This window comes from Pleurodeles waltl, chromosome 3_2 (assembly GCF_031143425.1).
Source record: "Pleurodeles waltl isolate 20211129_DDA chromosome 3_2, aPleWal1.hap1.20221129, whole genome shotgun sequence".
Lineage (NCBI taxonomy): Eukaryota > Metazoa > Chordata > Amphibia > Caudata > Salamandridae > Pleurodeles > Pleurodeles waltl.
The window spans coordinates 156,232,127-156,258,528 of NC_090441.1; the positions used below are offsets into that span (position 1 = coordinate 156,232,127).

Sequence of the window (26,402 nt, forward strand, 5' to 3'; positions counted from 1 at the left end):
TAAATCACACAGCAACACAGTGAAAACACCACAAAAATACACCACACAGGTTTAGAAAAATAGATTATATTTATCTGGTTAAAATAATGTCAAAACGATAAAGATTCAATAAGCACAAGTTGAAATATCACTTTTGCAGGCTTAAAAAGAGTCTTAAATCTTAGAAATCGACAGTTGTCTCTTGATTACACAAAGTATCTGGTTTGCGTCAAAAATAACACGCACGGAGACCGCAGAGGAGGAGATGCGTGGAAAAATATAGTGTGTGTCGGATTTTCCAACACGGCACAGACAATGCGTCGTCTTTTTCCAAGCTGCAAGCGGCATGCGTAGTTTTTCGTCTTGGTTCCTCACTGCGAGCCGGGGATCTTTTTGATGCCCAGGGACGATGCAAGGAAATCCTGGGTGCGCTCGAAGAAGTCACAGGCGTTGCGTAGATCCAGTAGGGCTATGCGTTGAATTTTCTGTCACACAGCAGGAGTTGCATTGATTTTTCACTCGGAGAATCGGCTGCGTTGTTCTGGTTCAGCTGTGCATCAATCTGGTAGGGCTGTGCATTGAATTTTCTGTCACAATGAAGGCACTGCATCAAATTGCCACTACGGAAGTCAGGCTGTCATTCCAGTTCAGCTGTGTGGCGAGTTCTCTGTCGCAAGACGACTGTGCGTTGTTTCCGGTAGGATGTGCGTCGATTTTCGGCGCACAAGGAGTTTCCTGAAGAGATTATGGCCCTCATTACAACCCTGGCGGTCGTTGTTAAAGTGCCGGTAAGACCACCAACAGGCCAGCGGTTTAAAAAATTGAATCACAACCATGGAGGAAACCGCCAGCATAGACAGCCACTTTAACACTCCGACCACCACGGCGGTACAAACAAACAGCATGGCGGTCACCACCAAAAGACAGGCGGAAGACAATGTACAGCCCACACTATTATGAGAGGCCAATCCGCCACATTTTCCGGGGTGGATTCAACGCGAACAAAAACACGGCAGAAACAGGACTTGGAAGGGGAAACACTCACCTCTACACAACCCACGAGGAACCAGGATACCATGGAGCCAGAACTCCAAATCCTCCCTGCGATAGTATTCCTGCTCTCCTACCAGGAGCACGAAAGACGGCGGCGACGACCACGGTGAGTACTGCACCTACAACACAAGGGGGGGAGGGAAAAGAGAGTGACACACGCAACACGCAACACCCCCACCCTCACCCACAACAACACACACACCAATACATGCTGCAACAATAGATTTACACCCCCCAACCCCTCCCTGGAAGAACGCAATGACAAAAGGAAATGATTGTAACGATTGTAATCAATAAAAATCCATTAGTCAAAACTTTAAATACAGTATAAACAAATATGTACACCAACTATACAAGTCCGGATAGTGCACCATTCAAAGTCCGTGGACCACTGGGCCCAAAATGAATGGGCGAGGCCCACACTCGATACCAGACTGCAAACGGAGAGAATACTGCTGCGGCATCAGATCGGAATGACGCAGGCACCTCAGGGGGAAGGGAAGGGGGGGCACCTCAGCCGGATGAGTGCACGGCGCCAGCTCCGCGAGGGGGCTCAATTCCCATTGATGTATCCTGGGGAGTGCAACGCCACAGTCTCTCAAGTCTCTCCAGTGGGTGGTTTGCCACTGCTTTATCCTGAGGAGTGCAAAGCCACGGTCTATCAAGTCTCTCCAGGGGGTGGTTTGCCCACTGCTTTATCCTGGGGAGTGCAAAGCCACGGTCTCTCAAGTCTTTTTAGTGGGTGGTTTTCCCACTGCTTTATCCTGGGGAGTGCAAAGCCACAGTCTCTCAAGTCTTTTCAGTGGGTGGGTTGCCCACTGCTTTATCCTGGGGAGTGCAAAGCCACAGTCTCTCAAGTGGATGCCTTTCTCCACTAGTTCTGGAGGGGGCTTTGTGCCCAGAGTGCTTCATCCTGCCAAGGACTGAGGGAGTGGATGTGATACTCCACTGGTTCTGGAGGGGGCTTTGTGCCCAGAGTGCTTCATCCTGCCAAGGACTGGACTGAGGTAGCGGATGCCTTTCTCCACTGGTTCTGGAGAGGGCTTTGTGCCCAGAGTGCTTCATCCTGCCAAGGACTGAGGTAGTGGATGCCTTTCTCCACTGGTTCTGGAGGGGGCTTTGTGCCCAGAGTGCTTCATCCTGCCAAGGACTGAGGTAGTGGATGCCTTTCTCCACTGGTTCTTGAGGGGGCTTGGTGCCCAGAGTGCTTCAGCCTGCCAAGGACTGAGGTAGTGGATGTGACACTCCACTGACATTGGTGCAACATGCAAGCTGGCCAGGCTCCTGGAACTGACCACCAGCCTTGTGCGACTGACCGCTGGGGATGGCAGCCATGTCTGCGGTGGTGCCACTGGCTCAGGATGTCGCGGGCCGCTGGCGGTGCTCGCGGCGGTGTCAGTAGCGGCGGTGCTGGCGGTGGTGTCAGTAGCGGCGGTGCTTGCGGTGGACTCTGTGGCATCAGTGCTGGCGGTGGGCTCTGTGGCATTGGTGCAGGCGGCGGGCTCTGTGGCATTGGTGCAGGCGGCGGGCTCTGTGGCATCAGTGCAGGCGGCGGGCTCTGTGGCATCGGTGCTGGCGGCGGGCTCTGTGGAAACGGTGCTGGTGGCGGGCTCACTGACTGCGGTGCTGGCGGCGGTGTCAGTAGTGGCGGTGCTGGTGGCGGGCTCACAGACTGCAATGCTGGTGAAGGGCTCAGTGTCTGTGGTGCTGGCGGCTATGCTGGTGGTGGGCTCACTGACTGCGGTGCTGGTGGCGGGCTCACTGACTGCGGTGCTGGCGGCAGTGCTGGTGGCGGCGGTGCAGGTGGCGGTGCCGGTGGCGGTCTTGTCCGCCGTGCAGGTTGGCGTTGACTTGGACCTGCCTTTGATTTTTTGGCCCTTTCCCACCTTGGATGGTGGCGCAGCTGTCTTCCCACTTTCCACTCTTGTTTTGCCTGAGCCCTTGGTGGCAGGTGTTTTCGCCTTCTCCCTCCGGGATGTGGGCACCTTTTTCTGTTTTGGAGGTGGGGGAATGTCCTTGCCCTCGCTCCTTGGGACACTGGCAGCCCTGTTGCTTGGCGCACTCCAGAATCCCGCTATTGCTGGCACCACTGTGTCTGGTGATGTGGTGGCTGAGGTGCTGGGTTGGGACCTGGAAAGGCGGGCCCTAGGGGACGGACGGGGGGGTGGAGGTGTAGGGAAGAGGTCAACATTTCATAGGAAAAGCCTTTTTTAGACACACTGGGAAGGGTAGATGGAGGGGGTTTGGAAGTGGAGGAAGAGGTAGTGGTTGTAGGAGGTGTACGTTTGCTGACTTTGGGTGAAGGTGCATGGGCTGGAGGCTGTTGTGAGGTGGATGGCTGTTGGGTGGGTGTGTGACTGCGTTTGTGTAGTTTGGGAGGAGGGCTCACAGACACACTGGGAGAGGACACAGGGGATGTGTGAATGGTAGTAGGGGTGGTGAGTGCACGTGAGCGGTGTGTGGTGATGGGCGTGCCGTTGATGGAGGTAATGGCTGAAGATGTAGTGCATGCAGGTGTGAGTGGAGACGAGACAGGGAGGGAGGAGGGAGACGTGGAGGAGGTGGACGCAGTGGAGGCAGTGGATGTTGGTATGTCTGCATGGGTATGTTGCTTGTGTGAGTGCCTGTGGGATGTGTGGTGCTTATGTTTGCCTGAGCCACTTTTGTATGTTAATGTGTGTGCATGCTGGTCTGATGGTGTGCTTGGGATAGGCTGAGGTACAGGGGAATGGGTCTTGGTGGAGGAGGTTGGAGGGGGGAGGCTGGACACAGGGACAATGGCTGCCATCAGTGCTGAGGCCAGAGCCTGAAATGCTCGCTGAAGGGCTGCCTGGCCAGAATGAATGCCCTCCAGGTATGCATTTGTTTGTTGCAACTGCCTCTCTACACCCTGGATGGCATTCAGAATGGTAGACTGCCCAACAGGGAGGGATCTCAGGAGGTCAATAGCCTCCTCACTGAGGGCAGCAGGGCTGACTGGGGCAGGGCTTGAAGTGCCTGGGGCGAAGGAGATGCCCACCCTCCTGGGTGAGCGGCCACGGGACACGCGCTGAGGGGCTGCTGGTAGGGGGGTTGGCGGCTGTACCTGTAAATGCAGTGGGCACAGAGGGGCCCGCCGCCGCAAGGGAGCTCCCATCAGAGGAGTTGGTGTCGCTGGTCTCTACTCCTGTCCCTGCCGTGGAGCTCCCCTCGCCCTCCGTCCCGCTGGTGACTTCAGACTCCATTGTCTCGCCCTCCAGGGCCATGTGGGATGCAGCTCCCTCCTGCTCCGATGGCACTGCTCCTCCGCCTGATGATGCTAATGCACACAAGAACAGGGAGACCACAAAAAGGGGAGGGTGAGAAAGAAGAAAGACATGTTCAGTGCATGCAATACCGCTACCGTTGGCGGACACTACAGACCCAGCAGCCCTCTGCACTACGCCATGCACTTAGAGTTCCCTAATTAATCACAGGGACATGGGGTACAAGGCCTATGCCCGATTGCTGCACACATGGAAGTCACAGCAGCCTGACTAGGTGCAGATGGCTCTTCCACTGGTGGGGTTGGGGTGCCGCATAGCCTGCCTCACAAAGGGTCCTTGCCTACAAAGCTCGCACTGGCCTAGGGTAACCCACTGCCCGCCTCCCCCACCTAGACACCTCGTAATGCGCGCAGAGTCAGATGGATGTGATGGTACTCACCACCTTGTGGCTGCTGTGATGCCCTCAAGCGCCCATCCAACTACGGATACGTCACCGCCAGGATCCGGAACATCAGGTGGGTCATGATGCGAGGGGCACCCCTCCCACGTTGGGACGCCATCCACAGCTGGGCCTCCGCCGTCTTCTTGCTCCAGCGGCGAATGTCCTCCCATCTTTTCCGGCAGTGGGTGCTCCGTCTGTGGTGGAACCCCAGGGTCCGGACGTCGTTGGCGATGGCACGCCAAATATCCTTCTTCTGGTGGGCGCTGACCTAGAGGAATAGTACAGGGGAAAAGGAAAATCTTCAACCGTCCAGACCGCCACAGTCATTGGCCCACGTTCCGCCCCCTAGCTCTGATGCACATACACTCACCGTCCGGTCATGCAGGCCTCAGCCCCTCCCTGTATCTTCCATCCACACCACTCCAAATAGGCATTGCCCATACAGCATGCTCACAGTGTACTCACCTGTTTGTCTGGAGGACCGTAGAGTAGCGTGTACTGGGGAAGGACCCCATCCACTAACTTCTCCAACTCCTCCGAAGTGAAGGCAGGGGCCCTTTCCCCAGACATGTGAGCCATTGTCGCTTCCAGACACAGGTCACAGCAGCACTTGCAGTGTAGGTCCTCTCCTGTCGAAGGTCAGGTATCAAGTGAGTGAACAGAGAGAAAATGGCGGTCACATCCGCGACGGTGCGTACCATCACCACCGGCGTACATCGACATTGCCTCCTCGGACCCATAGGGCCCAATGTTAACCAATGCAGGATTGTGCTGCGGTCTTCGACCGCCTACCGCGACGGTGCACGACGCCAGCGCAGTTACCTCATATCCCCTTGTCCCACATTACAGGTCAGGCAGCCGCCATTTCAGGTGGCCACATGGCATTATTTTTAAATGCGTCACACATATGTAGGCCTTGCATACACACAGTGACAGGCACATAGCGGATTGACAAAGGTGTGCAATAAATTCTTTTTTTACTACCTCAGTGTTGGCTGACTCTGTGCTCGCTGTTCTCGTCCATAGGGCACGCCCGCTGGGGCAGGTGAGGAGATGGCGGCATCCTCCGGTGTACGTACCGCTGGTGGACCTGTCGACAATGGAAGACAGACACATCATTATCACTTACAGACTTGATCATGCCACAATCCTGGAACTGTGTGCCCAGTTGGAGCCAGACCTGATTTCAGCTATCCGCCATCCCACAGGAACCCCCCCTCTAGTGCAGGTCCTGTCAGTACTCCATTTCCTGGCAGGTGGGTCTTTTCAAACAACAGTTGCCATTGCATGAGGGATGTCCCAGCCTATGTTCTCAAACGTGTTGTCCAGAGTGTTGTCTGCCCTGCTGAAACACATGCGCAGCTACATCGTTTTCCCTCAGGTGGAGGATTTGCCCACAGTGAAAGGTGACTTCTATGCCCTGGGACATATCCCCAACATCATAGGTGCCATTGATGGGACACATGTGGCCTTGGTACCCCCCCCCGCAGGAGTGAACAGGTGTACAGAAACCGGAAGAGCTACCATTCAATGAATGTGCAGATGGTGTGTTTGCCCAACCAGTACATCTCCCATATGAACACCAATGGTGTTCATATGGCTCAGTGCATGACGCTTACATTTTGAGGAATAGCAGCATCCCTTATGTGATGGGGCAACTCGAGAGGCACCCTGTGTGGCTAATAGGTGAGGACAAGGAACCTATACCCTGTGAATAGTTGTCTGGGTCTGGGGTTGTCCCTAAGGGTTAGTGTGTGTCTAACAGTTGTCCCTCGACATTTGCAGGTGACTCTGGGTACCCCAACCTGTCATGGCTACTGACCCCAGTGCGAAATCCCAGGACAAGGGCAGAGGAACGCTACAAAGAGGCACATGGGCGAACTAGGAGAGTGATAGAGAGGACCTTTGGCTTCCTGAAGGCCAGGTTCTGGTGCCTCCATATGACAGGTGGTTCACTCTATTTCTCACCAAAGAAGGTGTGCCAGATCATCGTGGCCTGCTGAATGCTGCACAACCTGGCTTTGCGACGACAGGTGCCTTTTCTGCAGGAGGATGGTCCAAAAGGAGGTATTGTGGCAGCTGTGGAGCCTGTGGACAGTGAAGAAGAGGAGGCAGAAGAAGAGGATATCGACAACAGGAACAACGTGATCCAGCAATACTTCCAGTGAGACACAGGTAAGACATCACTGCCTCCTACATCTCATACAATTGTTAGACCTACCATATGTCTGTCACTTTCACCCAGTGTCACTTTGCCTTTCCATTTCACAGATGTGGGTCCCACTGTGTGACCTCTGCTATGTTACCTCATGGACTACAGCTGAGTGACATAGGTATGTTGACAATACAATTGACATTGCTATGTTCCTTAGTTATAGCAAACACACATTTGTGAAAGCACAGACTGACTCCAGCTTGTTTTGCGATTCAAGGGTGTTTATTTAAGTGCAAATTAGTGGAGGGGGTTGGAAAATGGTCAGGGGTGATGGTGGAGGAATGTCCATGGCAGAGTCCAGTTATTTGTCTCAAAGGTGCATTGTCCAAAGGGGCATAGGAAGTGGAGCTAGGGCAGTTTAAGGATGGACAGGGTGATGAAGTGGGATAGACGGATGACATTCAGGGTGGTCTCATTTCTTGGCGGGGTCTTGGCATTGTTCTCTGTCTTTGTCCTGGATCTCAGGGACCGTTTGCGGGGTGGTTCTCCATCTGCAGGGGGTGGGGTGCTGGTGTCGTAGTCCTGTGGTGGTGCCTCCTGTTCACTAGCGCCGGCGGAGGTGGTGGGCAGTTCATCATCGAGGCTAGTGTCAGGGGCCCCTTGTTGTGCCACAGTGTCCCTCCTGCTGTTCACAAGGTCCTTCAGCACCCGTACAATGGTGACCAGGGTGGTGTTGATGGACTTGAGTTCCTCCCTGATGCCCAAATACGGTTCCTCCCGCAGCCGCTGGGTCTCCTGACACTTGACCAGTACCATTGCCTTCGTCTCCTGGGAATTATGGTACGCTCCCATGATGTTGGAGAGGGCCTCGTGGAGAGTGGGCTCCCTGGGCCTGTCCTCCCCCTGTCACACAGCAGTCCTCCCAGTTCCCCTATTTTCCTGTTCCTCTGTTCCTTGAACCGTGTGCCCACTGCCACTGCCCCCAGATCCCTGATGTTCTTGGGGTGGTGAGTTTGCCTGGGTTCCCTGTAGTGGTGGACACACTGCTGCTTGACGTGTCCTGGGGACAGAGGTATGGGCCCACTGGGTGGGTGCTGTGATAGTGTTTCCTAAGGGGAGGCTCTGTGGTGGCATGTGCCAGTGTGTGGGGAACCGACTGTCCTGAGGTCCCAGTTGGGCCGGGCTGGTCATCTAGATCCAGTTGGACAGAGCTGCTGTCATCACTGTGGGCCTCTTCTGTGGGGGGAGGTGGGGTGGACATGTCTGGAACCTCCTGTCCGGTGACGTTGGGTAGGGGTCCTGCAGGGGTGTAAAGGCATGATTATTGCATCTGTGTGTGCCATCGTGTGCAATGGGTGGGTGACCCCAGTGCTTACATTCTTGTCTAGGACCTTGTGTGATATTTGGTTTGGGGATCTGTGTGGGTATCTGTAGTGGACATGCTTTGGTGATGGGTGTCCATGCTTTGGTGTTGCCTGCAGGGCTTGGTGTTGGGATGGGTGGATTGTGATAGTGGGACATTTGTGAGGTGTTGGAGTGATGGGGGTGAGGGTGGGGGTGGGGTATGTGATAGCATGCAGGTAGGCTGGGGGATGTAATAGCTAAGATTTGACTTACCAGAGTCCATTCCTCCTGCTACTCCTGTGAGGCCCTGAGGATGCAGTATAGCCCAGACCTGCTCCTCCCATGTTGTTAGTTGTGGGGGAGGAGGTGGGGGTACACCGCCAGTCCTCTGAACTCCAATCTGGTGTCTTGAGACCACAGAATGCACCTTCCCCCGTAGGTCGTTCCACCTCTTCCTGATGTCATCCCTAGTTCTTGGGTGCTGTCCCACTGAGTAGACCCTGTCTACGATTCTGCGCCATAGCTCCATCTTCCTAGCAATGGAGGTGTGCTGCACTTGTGATCCGAATAGCTGTGGCTCTACCCAGATGATTTCCTCCACCATGACCCTGAGCTCCTCCTCGGAGAACCTGGGGTGTCATGGTGTGGTGAAGGTGATAGTGAGGTGGTGTGTGTTGTGATGTGTGAGGGGTTGTGTTTGTGTATGTTGTGTGAGGTGTGTGGATGTTGTGTGAGTGATGGTGTTTTGTGCCTGTGGATGCTAGTTTGTTGATGGTGGTGTATCTCTCTGTGCTTCGTTCTAAATTTTTGTCGTAGGGGTTTGTGGGTGATGTGGGTGTGTGTTTTATATTGTATTGGGTGTGTGGGAGTGGTGTGTGTATGTGTATCGGGTGTGTGTATTTTGATTTGTCCAATGTGGTTGTGTTTTGTAAATGTGTGTGTATTTTGAGCGCGGCGGTGTGTACCGCCAATGAAATACCGCGGTTGATAGACCGCCGCGTGGATTTGTGGGTCGTGATAGTGTGGGAGTATTCTTGTTGGCGTGACGGTGGAGGTTTTGTTATCGCCAGTTTATCACTGACCTTTGGTGTGGCGGACTTGTTTGGGTGTCTAGATTTTGGCGGATTCCGGCCTGTGGGTCGTAATAGCTGTAGCGGATTTCCGCGGCCGCAGCGGTGTGTTGGCGGTCTTCTGCACGGCGGTAAGCAGCATTTACCGCCAATGTTGTAATGAGGGCCTAAGTCTTTTTGGCCCTGAGACTTCAGAAAACAGGAGGCAAGTTCAATCCAAGCCCTTGGAGAGCACTTCTCAGCAAAGTTAGAGGGCAGCAGGGCAGCAGGGGAAAAAGCAGGGCAGCAGTCCTTCTCGGCAAATCAGTCCAGATGATTCCTTTGGGCAGCCAGGCAGTTCCTCTTGAGAGATTGCAGGTTCATGTCCAGAAGTGTCTGAGTTGGTGGGGTCAGAGACCCACTTTATATATCCAAAAATGCCTTTGAAGTGGGGGAGACATCAAAGAGTGGTTTTGAAGTGCACAAAATCACATTTCAATACAGGTCTTTGTGCCAGGGTCCCAGAATGGGGTTTGGCAGTCCATTGTGTGAGGGCGGGCAACTAGCCTTTGAAATGTGTCAGGCCCTCCACCCTTCCAGTCCAGGAAGACCCATTAAGTATGCAGATTAGTGCAGGTGTGACTGAGTGTCCTGTGTTTGTGGTTGTCTGGGTGAAATGTACAAGGAAGCTGTCAACCAGCCCAGACGTTGATTGGAGACAGGATGTAAGGCACAGATGGTTTTTAAGTGCAGAGAAATGCTCACTTTCTAAAAGTGGCATTTCTAAAATAGTAATATAAAATCCAACCTCACCAATAAGCAGGATTTTCTGTTACCATTCTAGCCATACTGAATATGACCTGGTTACACCTTTCTGATCAGAATCTACCACTCAGACAGTATATGAGGGCAGTCCTAATGCTAGCCTATGAAAGAAGCAGGCCTCACAGTAGTGGAAAACGAATTTAGGAGTTTTCCACTACCAGACATATAAAACACACATGTACACGTCCTGCCTTTTACCTACATAGCACCCTGCCCTATGGGTTACCTGGGGCCTACCTTAGGGGTGACCTATAATTAAAAAAAGGGGAGTTTAAGGCTTGGGAAGTACCTTTAAATGCCAAGTCGAAGTGGCAGTGAAACTACACACACAGGCTTGGCAGACCTGAGACATTGTTAAGGGGCTACTTATGTGGGTGGCACAATCAGTGCTGCAGGCCCACTAGTAGCATTCAATTTACAGGCCCTGGGCATTTGTAGTGCACTTTACTAGGGCCTTACAAGTAAATCAAATACACCAATTGGAAATTACCAATGTCGCCATGTTTAAGGGAGAGAGCATATGCACTTTAGGAGTGGTAAAGTGCGCAGAGTCCTAAAACCAGAAAAAACTGTGTCAAAAATGTGGAGGGAGTCAGGCAAACAATTGGGACATGACCACCCTAAGGCTGTCAGGTCTAACAATTGTGTTGAACAATATGTGAAGGCTCTAAGGACACTCTGTTTTTATGCTAGAGTCCCCAGACTTAACAAACACACCTACAGCAAGAGAGACCCAAGCCCCTCAATGCCTCAGAAAAGGCAAATAGAAGCATGTGGAAGTCAAAGGATTTTAGAGAGCCCACAGCTCTAGGTCTGCACTGAGACCGTACAGAGCTGGACTGCAGACAGACCTTCACAGAGAGCTCAGTTGGGACTGCAGGCCTTTCTGTTTTTGCATTTTTGATTACCCTCTGTGGGAAAGTGGTGGTAGTTCAGATGAGCTAAATAAGATCAGACTGAGCCCCAAAGATGTCATCACACATGTAAAACGAAAAGCTCTACTCCACTCACCTGCCTCCTCCCCTCTCTCCTCCGATCCTTATCTTTCCCTTCTTGCCTCTCACCATCCTACGTTTGTCTCTTATGCTCCTCTAACTTTTCTCTCTCCCTTTTGCTCTCCTTCCTTCCTCCTCCTCACTTTGGGTCTCTCTTTTCACCCTCACCAATCTCCCTAATTTTGTTCTTCTTCCCTCTCACCCACACTAGTATGTCTTTCTCAAGTCATTGCAATATGTTTCTGCTCCCTTTCTCTCTACCTTTCTCCAGTTCTCATTCTAACTCCTGCACATATTTGGTGCACCTGCACCGTTTAGTGTACCTCTTATGTGACCGAGTGGCCTTATAGGAGAGAATTTTGAGAGGCGCAAGAGAACGAGACTTAAATTATATAAAATGAACACACAAACATTCAGTATATATGGCTTAATTCCGTTTTTTTTTACTGTATAAGCATTACAGTCTTTTGAAAACTATCACTTAAGAGCACAAAATCTGTATTTTAATGTTCTGGGCACTGTGAGACAGAGGGTGTGAGAAATTGGGTTGTTGGGTGAAGCCTTATTCAAGCAGCAACCATCCGTCTCGGGGTGAACCATAATAGGTCACTAAATGTACCTGTCCTTAATCGTCTGACAGCTTGGCACAAAAGCAGTCAGGCTTTATTTGGAGGAAATGTGTAAAATATTTATGGAGCACACAAAAAGCAATACGATGAACACACAACACAAAAAAAATCCCACACTATTTTAGAAAAAAAGAATAAATAACTAGACGACAAAATGTCAATAATTAAATCAGTAGAACCAGAGTTATGAATTTTAAAATTTTAAAGTGAAATTTAGTGCCTAAATTATCAATCCGCCAACCCTGGACATCTAGTTGTAAGAGACTGGGGCGAATATTATGGGTGATCACCATGGAGTGCAGATTGGATACAAGAAGTGGATTGGGCCCAGTTTCCGCTTACCTTTAGATTTAGAACAAAATCTGACCAAAAATGTCAGATAAGTAAAGCTCAGCAGGGCGAAGTGGCTGGTGATGTCTGAGGAGGAAGCGGCATTGTTGGGAAGCTGCTGGTCGAGGTCATGGTGAAGAATCCTTTGTTTGGACTTAGTCTTTTTTGGGGGGAAGATGAAGATCCCCAGTGGGATGAAGCTAGCCAGAGTCTGTAGCTGACGAGACCTCCATGAGGCCAGTACCGTGTCAGCAAAGAGCCGCTGAACAGGGTTTGCTGCTACAGAGAAGATTGTAGCGGGAGCTGCCACAAAGTCAGGCCAACCAGCGATGCACCATGGGCGGATGGACAAGCAGGTTGGTCCCTATCTCCACTCGGTTCTCAGAGCACTTTTTGGTTGAAACCATGTTTTGGGTTGTGGGTAACTGGGCACCCACAGCACCACTTCCAAGAGCCCAGGACTGGAGAGCAGGCTGGTTCCAAGTTCAGGATCAAGATGGTTGGAGCCTTTTCTGTCCCTGAGGTTCGGATCATGAGACCAGCCAATTAGTATCTGGTAGTCCTGGGTTCAAGCAGTAGAACAGGGCTCAAGCAGCAGGGTAGTCCTCCGAGGGTTTGAGGCAGGCTTCAGACAGCAGAGCAGTCCTTCTTGGTGCAGCAAGCAGTTCCTCTGAAGTACACAGCAGCTCACAACAGCAGGCAGTACTCTAAGAGTTCTTCCACAGGCCCAGAAGTGAACTGAAGAGTGGGTATGAGGGTCCTATTTTTAGGGTCGACCCTGCGAGTTCATGCGCTAGAGCATACGTCTTGCTTGCGAGACGCTGTTGTGTTTCATAAAGGGCTTAGAGCCTGCCTGTCACTCACCATTTGTTGGTTTACGTGGTACTCTTATTCACAGCCTCGTAATTCATCAAGGCATGCCTGGCATCATTTCAGTTTCTCTGTGTGGGGCAGGGATCCAGCACTAGTTGATGCAACTTAATTAGTGCCCATCCACTGCTCCCTACATGATCAAGGTACTATCTGTTCTTTTTAACTTCTAGTGCCCCGCAAACAGAAAGCTTGTGACGGGCTAAATCGTGCCCAGCAGGCACAAAATTGCAAAGTTTTATTTTTTAAAGCTAACATTCTGTTATTTTGCCAAGTCGTCTTTTCTAAGTTTCTTCTCATGTTTTCTTTTGTTTTTGCTTGGCGCTGTTGTCAAAAGATGACAGTTGTTCAAAATATGCAGACCTATTGCATTGTAAATGCTTGTTATACATGGTGCATCATTTGAAGTAGGAGAGGTTTCTAGAGATTTCCTTTTCAAAAGTGCTTGGGATTTCCTGCCTCTTTGCCCTGGCTACAGGCACAATGGGCTAGTGTGAAGATCTTTGTGTGTGAGCAAGACCCTTCCCATTGATGTGTGAGTGGAGTTGTGCACAGCTTCGCCTTTCCCATCCTGCCAGTGATGGCCCATTAAGGCACACCTATTGTCTCTATTATGCAGCTGTCTGGAAGGAAGACGTAATGGGCAACTACACACAGTCATGTGACCTGACCCAGGAACAGGCTGAAGGCACCAAATTGTTAGGACAGGAAAATGCCAACTTTCAAAAAGTGGCATTTTCAAAATTGTGACTTACAATCTGACCTTACCATGAAAGAGGATTTTAAATTACAATTTCTCAGACACCAAATGTGATTTTCCTACCTTCTTCCAATCAAAGGTTAGCACTTAAATGCAATAGGGTAACCTATTGTAATCCTATTGGAGAGGTCAGCCTCACAATAGTGAAATATGTGAGTTTTTCACTACCAGGACATATAAAAATTAAACGTACATGTCCAACTTTTTAATTACAATACACCTTCCCATGGGGCTGTCAATGGTCTACTTTACAGATGGCTTGTATGTAAATACAAGCATTTGCAATGCAACGGGTCTCGCATTTCTCTGAGTTAGAGCTATTAACAGTTGTAAACTCCCAACCGGATTTTTCTTGCCACATTAAATGGAAAAAAGGGTGCAATCGCGCTGCTACAGTTCACTCGTAGTGAAACCTATCGGCAAAAGTGCAATTATCTACATAGCCGGCAAAAGTGCAATTAACTATATAACAGGGTCAATGTCATAGAAAGCGCTCGACTTCTGCCAAGCGAGATCGCGCTGCGAAAAAAGATAAAAAGTAGTCGACAAACCGGACAGAAAACAGCGAGCCTTGCATGTTTTCAGTATTTGGTCGCTGCGCTCGAGGAGGGCTAACCACCGGAAAAGGCATGACGTATGCATGCCTTCCACTAATGAAAGCAAGCAGATTTTAACAGGCAAGCCCATGAACCAATGAAAGACACTGACGTGACATAGACAGGGCTCCGAGCCCTTTTCTAACTACTAAAGTGCCTCACAAGCGAAACGCATGCGAAAGCGCAAGTGACGCAGGCTCAACCCTAAAAAAGTACATTAAGGCTTGGAAAGGGGGTTATTTTGCCAAGCTTAATTGGTAAACTGCTAACAGGCTACAATGGCAAACTGGGACATATTTTAAGGGTCTACTAAAGTGGGTGGCACAATAAGTGCTGGAGACCAACTAGAAGCATTTAATTTACCAGTGCTGGGTATATGGTATACCACTTTACTAGGTTCTGATATGTAAATTACATGTGCCAATTAGGTGTAAACCAACTTAGCATGTTTTGGGAAGCGAGCACAAGCACTTTAGCACTGGTTAGCAGTGGTAAAATGCACAAAGTCAACAAAACCAAATTCAGCAAAAATAGGAGGGGTGAAGGCAACAGGTTTGGGGGAGAACCTGCAGAGAGGGCCAAGTCCAACTGAGGATATCACCCTGCCCCATGGCCCTAGGGAGGTAGCCTGCTGGGCAAGCAGAGCAATGAGCAGCATTAAAGCAAATTATAAAATACACTGACTTTTTAGCTACTTTTTCCATTTTGAGCAGTGTGAGAAAAAAGCAGGTCAGACACTCCTTGATCTGTTCTTCCTCTGACTGAAATGCAATGCTTAACTCACAAATGTCACAGCAACCTTTGTTGTGAGCTTTACATGTACAGGTAAATTAATTCTATATGCAAACTTGAAACTTAACTGGTTTTGTTTTAGAAGGTTGGAAATGAAGTTTGTGAGAAACATAACCATGAAAACGGTCATTAGGCTGTTATGGAAAGTGCTCAGCAGGGAGAGTAAGACACGAATAATGGAACTCAACTCACTTTTGGATTGATGCAAGACTTTTTGATACGTAAAGGCATATAACATGTTAGAACTTCATTGTACAATCTGCAGAGAAATGGCATAGTGGAGCGTGAAAACTGAGTTGTCAAAGGTACTATTGAAATGTTGGTGATAGGAAATATGTGACAGAGGTTTTGGAGGAAATGGTCTGTGCTTATAATACTTCTCAGAATGGGGAAAAAGGTAGAACACCTTTTGTGAGAACGAGAAGGAGGGAGATAAAAAATAAATTGTCACAATGGACAGGAAATGTAGTCACAATGGACAAAAAATTGAATCAGATAATGTAGAGAGTGAGGAAGGGCAGGTTGCACAAAGCAGTCTAAGGACAGTAGAATTTGTAAAAATTAAATTGGGGAGAAAAGAAATATGATATTAATAAATTCTCTGGGCCAGAGGGTGTGCACACATAGCAAGCGGTACTGACTAATGGTCATAGAACAAAATGAGAGAGGCTTTCTATTGTAAGTGAAGTGTGAGAAAGGTCAAAATGATGAAAGGAAGAGGAGGTGAGGAAAGTAGCAGGCTTTTTATGATGAATGATGCAGAGATGGTAAATGGACTATGAGAGTGCTTGAGAGCGAGAGAGAGGAGATGGTAGAAAGATGGTGCTTTCAGAAGAGGACGCATTATGTAGGGCACAGGTGGAAGGACACAGGGAGCGAATTGAGCCAGTAACGTTCTGTGATCTTGTGCTGATGTAAGAGAGGGAAGACATTTATTGCAGTTTTCTGAGTCATCGAGAAATCATGTTATCACAGTTTTCAGTTGTTATTTTGAATTTGTTATTTGTTTAATTGCAGAGAATGGAGGTATGTTATGATGTTATGAGTGGATTATTAAAGTGCAGCATCAGTGGTAGAAATACCTAACCAGACTGGGTCTGTGGAATGCTTATGCTAGATGGATTGCCACAGGTATAGGGTGAAGGCACAGGGTTCTTTGGACGTTGTGCTTGGTCTCTGACCAGGCCAAGGAGATCCATGTATGCTGCTGGTTACTTACCTGTTTCAACCCAGCATCTTCACTTCAAACACATGCCAAGGAGAGGTGAAATAATGGAGAAAGTTCTTAAAACAAAACGCTACACATTTTAAATGAACTGTTTCAGTCTGTTTTCCATTTGGTATAAACTGAATTCCAACCCCATGGTAGAACCTATAATTGCCTGTACGTAAAGAAAGCATTCTGTTTTCTCAACTGCTGTCCTGTGCCTAAAGTACTGGACAACAAACATCCATGCTTAGAGTAAAGAATGTGAAAAGATAGCCACCTTCCTCTTGGTCTGCAGTGACTCCAGGTCCCTGGCCTTCTGACAGCAGCAGTGATCAATCTCCTTCACCTTGAGTATTTTTATTGCATTCTCATTGGAACTTTCCATTCCTGCAGTTAGATAGAAAGGAGATTCTTGGTTACTTTAGGTTGTTTCTTTCACTGCAGTGGCCTAACTAATCAAATGAGAAATACTTTTGTTCTTGAGAAACAGGTAAATTGTGGTTTTCCTGGTAATGCTGGTGCTCTGTGTATGAAAGGGTCACTGGCAGCATCAGTATATCAGACAGGCAAGGGCTACTTTGTAGCAGTCAGATTTAGAAATACTGTCATTATGCAATGATGGACAGATGACAATTCACCCTTAGGTATTCTAGCATCACAGACACCATCACAGTGTGAGAGAAAGCAGTATCCACACAAAAAAGCAGGAAATGAACCAGCAGTGTCATAGAACCGAACAACGGGGAACTGTTTGGCAACCTTCTATTCGGACATTCCAGTGCAATGAGACAAAAACAAATCAAAGAACCAAGAACATTATGAAAATACACAACCCAGACAGCCCACACTGTGTCGGAGACACACAACCCAGAAAGCTCACAACCAGCTCAGGACTGGAAATCACAATTGGCCCTGGCAAATATGTGGCACTGCATTGTTGCTCATAGCACCCCAACCAGATTTTAAAGTAGAGCCCAAACCTGCAGCTCAATTGCCCGAGTGGAAGAATGACGAGACTGGCCCTGTTCACAAACTGTACAGATAGCCGATATATATGAGGCAACACATAGTCCTTACAACCCATAGCTGAGTGTGTAATACACAATCCAGCCCATAACCATGTGGCAAAGCAGAAGGGAGGCACCCCCAAGCCATGTGTCAACAGAGAGCCATGTGCTATGTGACAACACTCAATCCAGAGTCATGAGCATAACACAAAATGCAGACAGCATGAAGCTGGCTGGTGACACAATTCAGACATCCCTAAGAGGTATGGACAACATACCAGACAGGAGCACCAAGAGGTCACATCTCTGGCAGACATGAGCTACACAAACACAAATAACATAATAATGTCCTTTGTAAGGCTGCTCTGTCGACACCAGAATCATCCATCCAAGAAGGGACTGGCCCCAATTCAACTCAGAAGCAACAGCTTTCAAGTAAGTTGGCATCTGCCCCCAAAAGCCAATGAGCCAACGGATCTACGGTGCTCTCAGGTGGCTGAAAGGCAACATGTTAAATGTGATTAACAACATAAAATAAAAGTAAAAAATATAGGTTCCACAAGAAGATGTGACAACATAGGCATAGATAGCTCTTGCTTAATTTGTGCCCGTGGTTGCAGGTGAGTGGCACTGACACTCATTTTTGTAGTCTGGTACTTATTTTTCATAATCAGATTTTTGAAAGAGAGGGAGAGATAGAACAGCTGAAAAGGGAGGAAGAGAAACAAGGAAAACACTCACAAAGGGAGGCAAAATGCATGAAAAAGAGCCTACAAGAGTAAGATAAAGAAACAAGGATTGTAGGGTGGTGGGAGAAAGAGGCATGAGGTGAAATCAGGACTAAGCAAGCTTGGTTTTTGACATATCAGGCATTTGGCACAGCAAGTGGAATGCTCCTGAAGAAAAAAGTTATGCCCTCATCTTTTTTTAAATTATGCACTGGACATAGCTACCAGAGGACATATTAGTCCTGGTGATAGACCCTTCATTACCACAACAGGCAACACCATAAGGGAGTGAGAGAAGGAGACGGCAAGACATGTTCCTTTCTTCCATTCCTTTCCATTTTGTTTGTTTTCTTCTTCCCCCACCCTCATTCTCTTGGTCTGCCTATGAATGTTGCCAATGGAAGCATTCATTATGTTACAGTTGGGGACGCTTGGGATATGACTCTCAACAGAACCAGTGATGAACAGATTAACTCTCAATAAATTATTGTAATCCTACGTTGCTTGGTCTGAATTACTATACCCAGAGTGGCAATGAGAGCGGGATCCACAGTTACTTGGCAACTCCTTTGTTCAGTTCCATCTGGTTGTAGGTAATCTTATTGCCTTGCGGTGTGCCATCTTAAGAGAGCCATCAGTGCATCACATCCTTCAAAGAGACTTCAATGCGGCCATTTAGATGATTTCCCCATGCGGAAGACTTTGTTTTGTGCTACAGCTTGTCATCATGGATTTTGTATTTGGATGCCTCCTATGTCAATCAGAGAGGAGACATGACCTGGCATGTCATTGAGGAGCAGAGGTCTCAAAACCTGTACTTTCTCCAGCCTGTGTGCCTCTCCCTTACAGGTGGGAAGTGGAATAGGGATCGAGTCAGGGTGTTTTTTATTGCCTATGTCAAAGACAATAATCTCCTCAGGGGTGAGGCATTCCAAAACCTCTTTTGGTACCCAGAAGCCATCTTTGATTTACATAGACTTCCATTCTACATTGCATTCTACTGTGGAACACACACAGTGTAATTGATGATGTACCAGGATCTTGCTCCCTGCAATCTGAACACTGCTTATACATATTTTTGTGTCAGTGATGCCACTGTCTTGCCACTATTTTGGTCCTCAGTGAACTCCTTTGTAAGGATAAAATATTCAAGTTGTACCCCAAGGTTTACAATGAAATGTTGGGTAAATTAAAAAACTTGGTACATAAAATTCAACTGAGGGAGGGGAATGTACCACTCAGGCAAAAATTGTGAGAAGTACCAATATGTGTTTGCAAGGAACTTCAAGACCTCCTTGATTCTCTTCAACAAGAGAACTTATTTGGAGAAGAAGACTCCTCCTAGTGGATTTCCTCTATTGTTCTTACTAAGAAAAACAATGGGGTTTGTGCTTATGTGTTAACTTGAGGGCACACAGTGTAAATAGAATATCCGACATACATCCACTGTCTAAACTAAATGAAATGATATCCATGTTGGATGGGGCTACTGTTTTTTCCACCTCTGGCCTCCATTGAGCATATCATCAACTAGAACTTGTGGAAGAATGAAGGGTGTTACCTCCCTTTACAGCCCAATTTGGGTTGTAGAGGTATAGACATATGCCTGGTATCCACTCCCTCAGTGTTCCAGCATGCCATGTATCACATGTTTATAAACAGGGGAGACTGTGGTGTTTTCAAAATGGTATATTGGGTTTTACAAGAAATTAGTCAGAATATGATCTTGTGCTGAAGGATGCATGTGCTCGCTTAGAAAAAATGGTTCAGTGCTTCCACTGGAAAATGCAACTTGTTTTGTTCACAACTGGATTACTACACACTACGGGCCAGATGTATGAAAACTGGGGTCTGCGAATCGCAAAATGCGATTATTAAGAAATCGCTATTTCCGAGTCGCAATTGGCCATGTAACAAAATTGCGATTCGGAATTAGCGATTTCTTAAAAATCGCAATTTGTGGTTTGCGAGGCCCATATACCGACTCGCAATTTGCATTCTCGCAATTTGCGATTTGTTTGCGATTCGGTAAAAAATCGCAAAATGCGAGAAGGTTCGAGAATGCACACCTGGAGGAGCCTGATGACATCACCAGCAGGAAATGAGTCATCCCAGGCAGTTTCAGGTGCCACACCCAAACCTGCATCCTGAGTGAGAGCAGCCCAGCCACATTGAGCAGCACCCTGAAGGAGCAGCATCACCTGAGCCACAATGGAGCCCCAAGGTACATCACAGGAGAAGCAGGAGAGGAAGCACAAACTCAAGTTCAGTGAACAGGAGCTTGAGGTACTAACAGAAGAGGTTGTGAGGAGCCATGACCGCCTCTTTGGTAAATCATCACTCCAGGTGCCTGAGAGCGAGAAGAGAAGGCTATGGCTTGAGATCCAAGGTAAAATCTGCGCCATTGGAGTGGCACAGCGCTCCATTGAGGAGATCAAGAAACGCTGGTACGACCTGCAGTCCTGGGCAAAGGAGAGGGTGGCAAGGAGACTTGCAGAGGCCAGGGGCACAGGAGGAGGACCACCAACCGAGCCACCTGCCACACCACTGGAGGACCTGGTGGAATCGACACTCCTCCCAGAAGCAGTGACAGGGGTCACAGATATAGACACCTCCGCTCAACCGAGTACCAGCCAAGGTAAGTGCAATGTTGTCGTGTGAACCCAATATATGCATGCATAAAAGCCCCTTAGGAATTAGCATGTAATGTGAAGTAGTGTGTGAAGTAGTCCATTTTTGGACAGAGAATATAACATACAGAACTGACATGCTGCATATTGTTGTTGCAGGTGGGCCTGGCCCAGCAGCCACAGAAATTCCTTGTGTAGGGGAGACGGACACACAGCAGCCCTCCGACACCAACACCAGTGGGTCCGTCAACATCTCCACTGTGCGCCGCAGGCCCAGGCCATTGCCACTGCCAGACCTCAGTGGTGACTCTGATGTGCAGCAGGAGGGGCCAAGCACACCATCTGCAACAGATAGGCACAGCCAGATACCGGAGGACAGGGGTCATGCAGCACATCGCAGAAGTTCCACAGTGTCCCAGCAGCAACCGCAGGAGGCAGCTGAGGGTTCATCCTTGTTCGGGGGACTTGAGGCTGCTATGTTGCAGCAACAGCGCCTGCAAAACAGGAGAATTTTGAGTCTGGACAGGAACCTGAAAGTCCACAACAGACATATGATTGGCCTGCATCAGCGAATTGACACCCTGAACGACAATATCACCCAGCTGCGTGAGGGACAGGTGCAGGCCTCTCAGGACACTAGGGAGCTTACCAATGCAGTGCGTGACCTGTGTGAGGAGCTGCGCCACGAAAGGGTGAGTCGACGCAGACATGAACACCGCTTCCGAACCATGTTTGCTAACTACTGCAGGTCCTCAAACAGGATGGCAAACTCAACCGCACTCTTCGCCCGGCGCGCTGTGGCGGCCCAAGTGGAGGCTGCACACACCAGCAGGGATGTGGTCCAGGGCCTTGTCCAAATCACTAATGTGACTGAACTAGTCATGGGACAGAGATCAGCCACTCCCAGTGAGGTAGCCCTGGGGGACACTAAGGACAGTTCGAGCCTTAGTAGTCTGGCAGTACCTGCATCAGACACCAGACGGCGTAGTGCCAGGCGCAGCACTGCCACTGAGGGTGACATTCAGGGTGCCAGTGAGTCAACTGGGCACCCCAGTGGTGTGCGTGGGAGGAGGAAGTGACTGTTGCCGCATTGACACTGGTGTTCCCACTATGATGTAATAGTGTGGGACTCAGTTTTTTTGTTTCTTTTCGTTGTTCTTATTCACCTGTTTACTTCATTTTTCACCATTCATTACCTGACGCAAGGTAATAAATTTCTATCACTACAGGTACAGTTGTCAGTGGATTTTTTTCATTCATACTCACGTCTGAAATGGTTGTGTGTGATGTCAGCACGCCTTTGCCTTCCCTCTGCTGCACTAGTCCTGTCTGCTGGCTGTAGAGGTGGTATGGGATCGTCATCCTCATCTGATTCAGTGTCACTGATTTCTATAGGTATGCCCCTGGTTGTAGCTATATTGTGCAAGATTGCACAAGTAGCCACTATTCTACATGTGGTCTCTGAACTGTACTGTAGTGCCCCTCCACTTTTGTGGAGGCACCGGAAGCGACTCTTCAGCAGTCTAAATGTGCGCTCTACCACGTTGCGGGTTGCCCTGTAAGCTGCATTGTATCTCCGTTCTGCTGGTGTTGTGGAATTGAGGTAGGGCGTAATCATGTAGGTGCGCACTGCCTAGGCACTGTCTCCTGGAAGGGACAGAAGGTGTGATGAGTAACTGAGCCATCTGACATGTGTTCGCCATCTATGCACCAGTGTACAGAGTGACATTACCTAGTAGATATCCTTCTCCAAACTCCCCAGCTAGCAGTCTTGTGTGAATGCCGCTGTGGTGAAAGATGTATGAATCATGTGTACTCCCTGGGTACCTGGCCACGAGATCAGTTATGATATAGGAGGCATTGCATATCACCTGAATATTCATTGAATGTTGGTATTTACGGTTTCGGTAAACATACTCTGTGGCTGATGGTGGACAGATTGCCACATGTGTGCCATCTATGGCACCTAGGACATGGGGGAACTGTGCTATCTGGTAAAACTCTATTTTTTCCTGCTGTATTTCCTGTGGGGTGTGGGGGAATCTGATATACTGTTGGAGTTTGCTTAGCATGGCGTTGATGAATGCATTGAAAAGTCTGGAGAGGGTACTCTGTGAAACCCCTCCAGCTGCTGCAATGACCCCTTGATAGCTCCCTGAGGCAAGTAGGTGTAGGGAGCATAATACCTGCACATGGGTGGGTATGCTGTGAGTCCTTAGTGTTCTGCGCTGCAGTATGGGTTGTAGCTCAGCTATCAGATCAAGTATCATGGCTGAGTTCAACCTATACCTCTCAAATATTTCCTCCTCTGTCTGGTCAAATAGTGTAATGCGCACTCTGAAAATGCGCTCCTGTCTCCTTCTCCCTCTCCTCAAACCTGCCAAGATCCTCATCCTCCTCGCCATGACGTAGAGTGCAGTCATTGTGGAAAAGAGTCTGAGGCATTCTGGGCCTCTTTATATAGGTTGCATCTGGTTACCACCAGGTTTCACTTAGTGGTATTTTGCATGTGCAAATTGCCATTCTGTGAAAAATCGCTAATTGCGAATTTTTGCTGCATCTATTTGCGACTTGGAATTTGTGAATCGCATTTTGCGCCTTGCAATTTCCTACTGGAAATACCGAATCGCAAAATGCGACTCACAAAACCAGGTCGCAACGCAGAAAATCGCAATTTTTGTGATTTCTTATTTTTGGTCTGCGAATGCCTTTCATGCATCGTTTTTGCACTCGCAAACGGCCGATTTTGCGATTCGCACCGTTTGCAAGTGCAAAAACTTTTGATACATCTGGCCCTACATCTGCAAAGACGGTTGTACCCAAGCACTCCATGGTACATGCTATAAAGGAAGCTCTTGCACCTGATGATAAGGATAAGTTGTTATCCGTCTTGGGACTTTTTGAATTTTATTCCAAGTTTATACCAAACTTTGCAACTTTGATGGAGCCAAGGATAAGAATTTTGCATAATGGGGATTTGTACCTTTGGGATAATGAGTAACAGATCGCTTTTGAGAACGTTAAAAAACAAATTCACCTTGCAGACCGACAACAAGCCCCTTGTTCATATACCATCTCCTGGGGTGGTTTATTTGCTAATGCCAGGACTGCAAGTTTATGGTCTAAGCTGCAGGAATATTGCTCTTTGAGACTAGATATGTACCTGAAAGAATGAATCCACTGCAGATTGCTTGTCATGCCTGCCAATTGAGAGTAAAGTGGATCACAATGATGAAGGGAAGGTTGATATCCTGGCGGGAAATATAGATGTGTGTTCTGTGGCTGAACCTCAGTTGACTTAAGAAGTGTGGAGACTGGAGGATAGTGTGATGGAACTGGTTTGCAACTTTATCAACTACGGTTGGCCTTCTGTTAAGTCCTGGTAGACTCAATTACCTCGCTATTACCGGGTTTTCGAGGAATTGAATGTTGAGAATGGGTTTGTTTTCTCGCAGAGATAACTGCATTTTACATGGAAGGATTTCTTCCCTGATCCTTAAAGCCAGTCTTTCTGGCCATATAGGGATGTCGGTCTTGAAGAATCTTGTCTGGTTGCCTTTTTGAAGGCTACAATGGATGCTGAGGCAGATAATTTTGTCAGAGATTGTGAAGTTGGTTTGAGAAGAGATAAGTGTGCATGGTGCCATATCCAACCTCTCCAGCCCATTAAATGGCATCAGTCTCTCTGATGGTCGTTTAGACTTGACATTATTGGAGCATTTAAAAGGCTCTCTTTCTCTTTGCTGTGGTAGTTGCTGTTTACGATTAAAAGTGGCCTGAGGTTAGGTTTGTGGAAAATATCACAATTTGTGGGGTAATCTATTTTTGATGAAAGTGGTTAGCAAGGAAGGTTGCTCTGATGCACTGGTTACTGACAATGGTGAGCAATTGAGACCTCAAGAAATGAGCACATTTTTGGGAGCACATAGTATGTCTCATGCTATTTCTGCCTTTTATGACCTGCAACGTAATGGTCAAGTGGAACGCTTTAACTGTTACCTAAAGGTTATCGCCCAATTGGCTCTGACTAATCATAAATCTGCAATCCAAACTGTAAGAGAAAGAATGTGCTCCTATAGATTATCACCTACTTCCATTGCCAGGGAATAGTCCTTTTCCTTTTATTGAATGGTAGGCAACCTGTTTCTGATTTATGTCTGTGGCGGCTGAGGAACAAAATTTCAGTAAGCAAAGGAAAAGACCCTGTGGTTGACTGCATTAGTAGTTCTATCAGATAAAGTCCAAAATGAGATACAACCACAAGCATATGGTTCTACCCCCTGATTTCCGCGTTAGAGAATCTACCAGAATTAAGATTCCTGGGCATGCTGATCAAAGAGTCTCATGAAGATAATTAAGGTGAACAGAGGTAGTGAGATAACCCAAGATGGTAAATGTTGGAGCATGAAACCCCTGGCAAAAGTTGTGAAGGGCAGTGATGTAAAAGTTGGCACTGAAATTGTTGAACTAGAATATGATGGTAGAGCGGTGCATCGTGATTTGGTAAATCCTATTTCTATTCATGACTTCAGATCTGATCCATCTCTTATTAACAAGCATGGTTGAGATGCAGCTATCCCACATGAAACTCTGGTGGAGCCTCAAGTTTTTGGTGACTTATCTGATGCTTCTATTGCACAACAGGTGAAGTCATCTGCCAGAATTAGAACTCTATGGAGGATTTCACAAGGGTAATTTTATAGATTATTTTTATCTGTGTTTTGAAGAGGAAAACGTGTTATGTACTGCCTTTCTCACATATGTTGTACTGCACATTTTGTTTCTTCCATTCCTTTCTATTTCCTTCGGTTTCCTTTTTTCCACCCTCCCAGGTTCTCTTGGTCTTGGATGTTGGTAAAGTGGGCATTCTGTTGGGTGAGAGTTGTGGACAGCTGGGATGTGACTCTCAACAGAGCAGGTTGTGAAGGGATTGCCTCAATACATTTTTATAATCCTACCTCGCTTGGTCGAAATTACTAGACTGGGTTTAAGAAAAGGGAGCTGAAAGCAAAGAAGAGGAAAGGAGACAGCAGAGAAAATGTGGATAAATTGGATGGGGCAAAAGAGGTTCAAAGGGAAGAGGGGCGGGAGAGAAGAAAAAGAGATGAAATGGAGTGACGACTAGAAGGTGAGAGGAGAGAAAGGGAGATCTGAAAGGGAGAGAATGAGAGGATTTGAAGGTTAGTGAGGGGGTGAAGGAGCGTGGATGGTGAGACAGGAACGAAGGGGAATCCCAAAACAATGGGTACAAGGTCACAAGAGGAGAAAGAAGCCAAGAGCACCAAGATAAGGGAAAGGGAGTGGGAGAGATTAACAGGAAGAGACGGAAAAGGCGATAGAGAGGACAGAAAGGTGGAGAGGGAGAAATAGGAGGAAAGAATAGATAGGGGAAAGGTGGAAGAGGAGGGAAACAAGACAAAGGAACGCAAGAAGGATGTGAAACAAAGGTGAGGGAAGATGAACAAGAGTGGGAAAGAAAGAAGGGGAAAGGGGGAAAAGGAGGGAAACAAAACAAAGGAACGCATGAAGGATGTGAAACAAAGGTGAAGGAAAATGAACAAGAGTGGGAAAGAAAGATGTGGGAATGGGGGGAGTGAATCAGAAGAAAAAAAGTGGGAATATAGGAGAGAAGCGCAGGGTAGAGTGTGAAAGGAACAGAAAGTGTAAGAATTACAAAAATCATATCTAGAGAAACAAGGGGAAGGAGGAAGCAGAACGTAACTGAGGAGAGAAGCAAAGAGCGCCCCACTCTGACTGTCTCTT

General features: G+C 48.1%; 1 protein-coding gene across 2 annotated transcripts in view; it reads right to left on the reverse strand.

Moving 5' to 3' along the window:
- LOC138286614 (germ cell-specific gene 1-like protein) overlaps window positions 1–26,402 on the reverse strand; it is a 136,005-nt gene that overhangs the window by 102,348 nt on the left and 7,255 nt on the right. For both annotated transcript variants that reach the window (XM_069227043.1, XM_069227044.1), the window contains exon 2: window positions 16,552–16,661. In XM_069227043.1, the coding sequence (XP_069083144.1) occupies window positions 16,552–16,659 (108 nt within the window). In that variant the 5' untranslated portion in view covers window positions 16,660–16,661. The remainder of the gene's footprint in view (window positions 1–16,551; window positions 16,662–26,402) is intronic.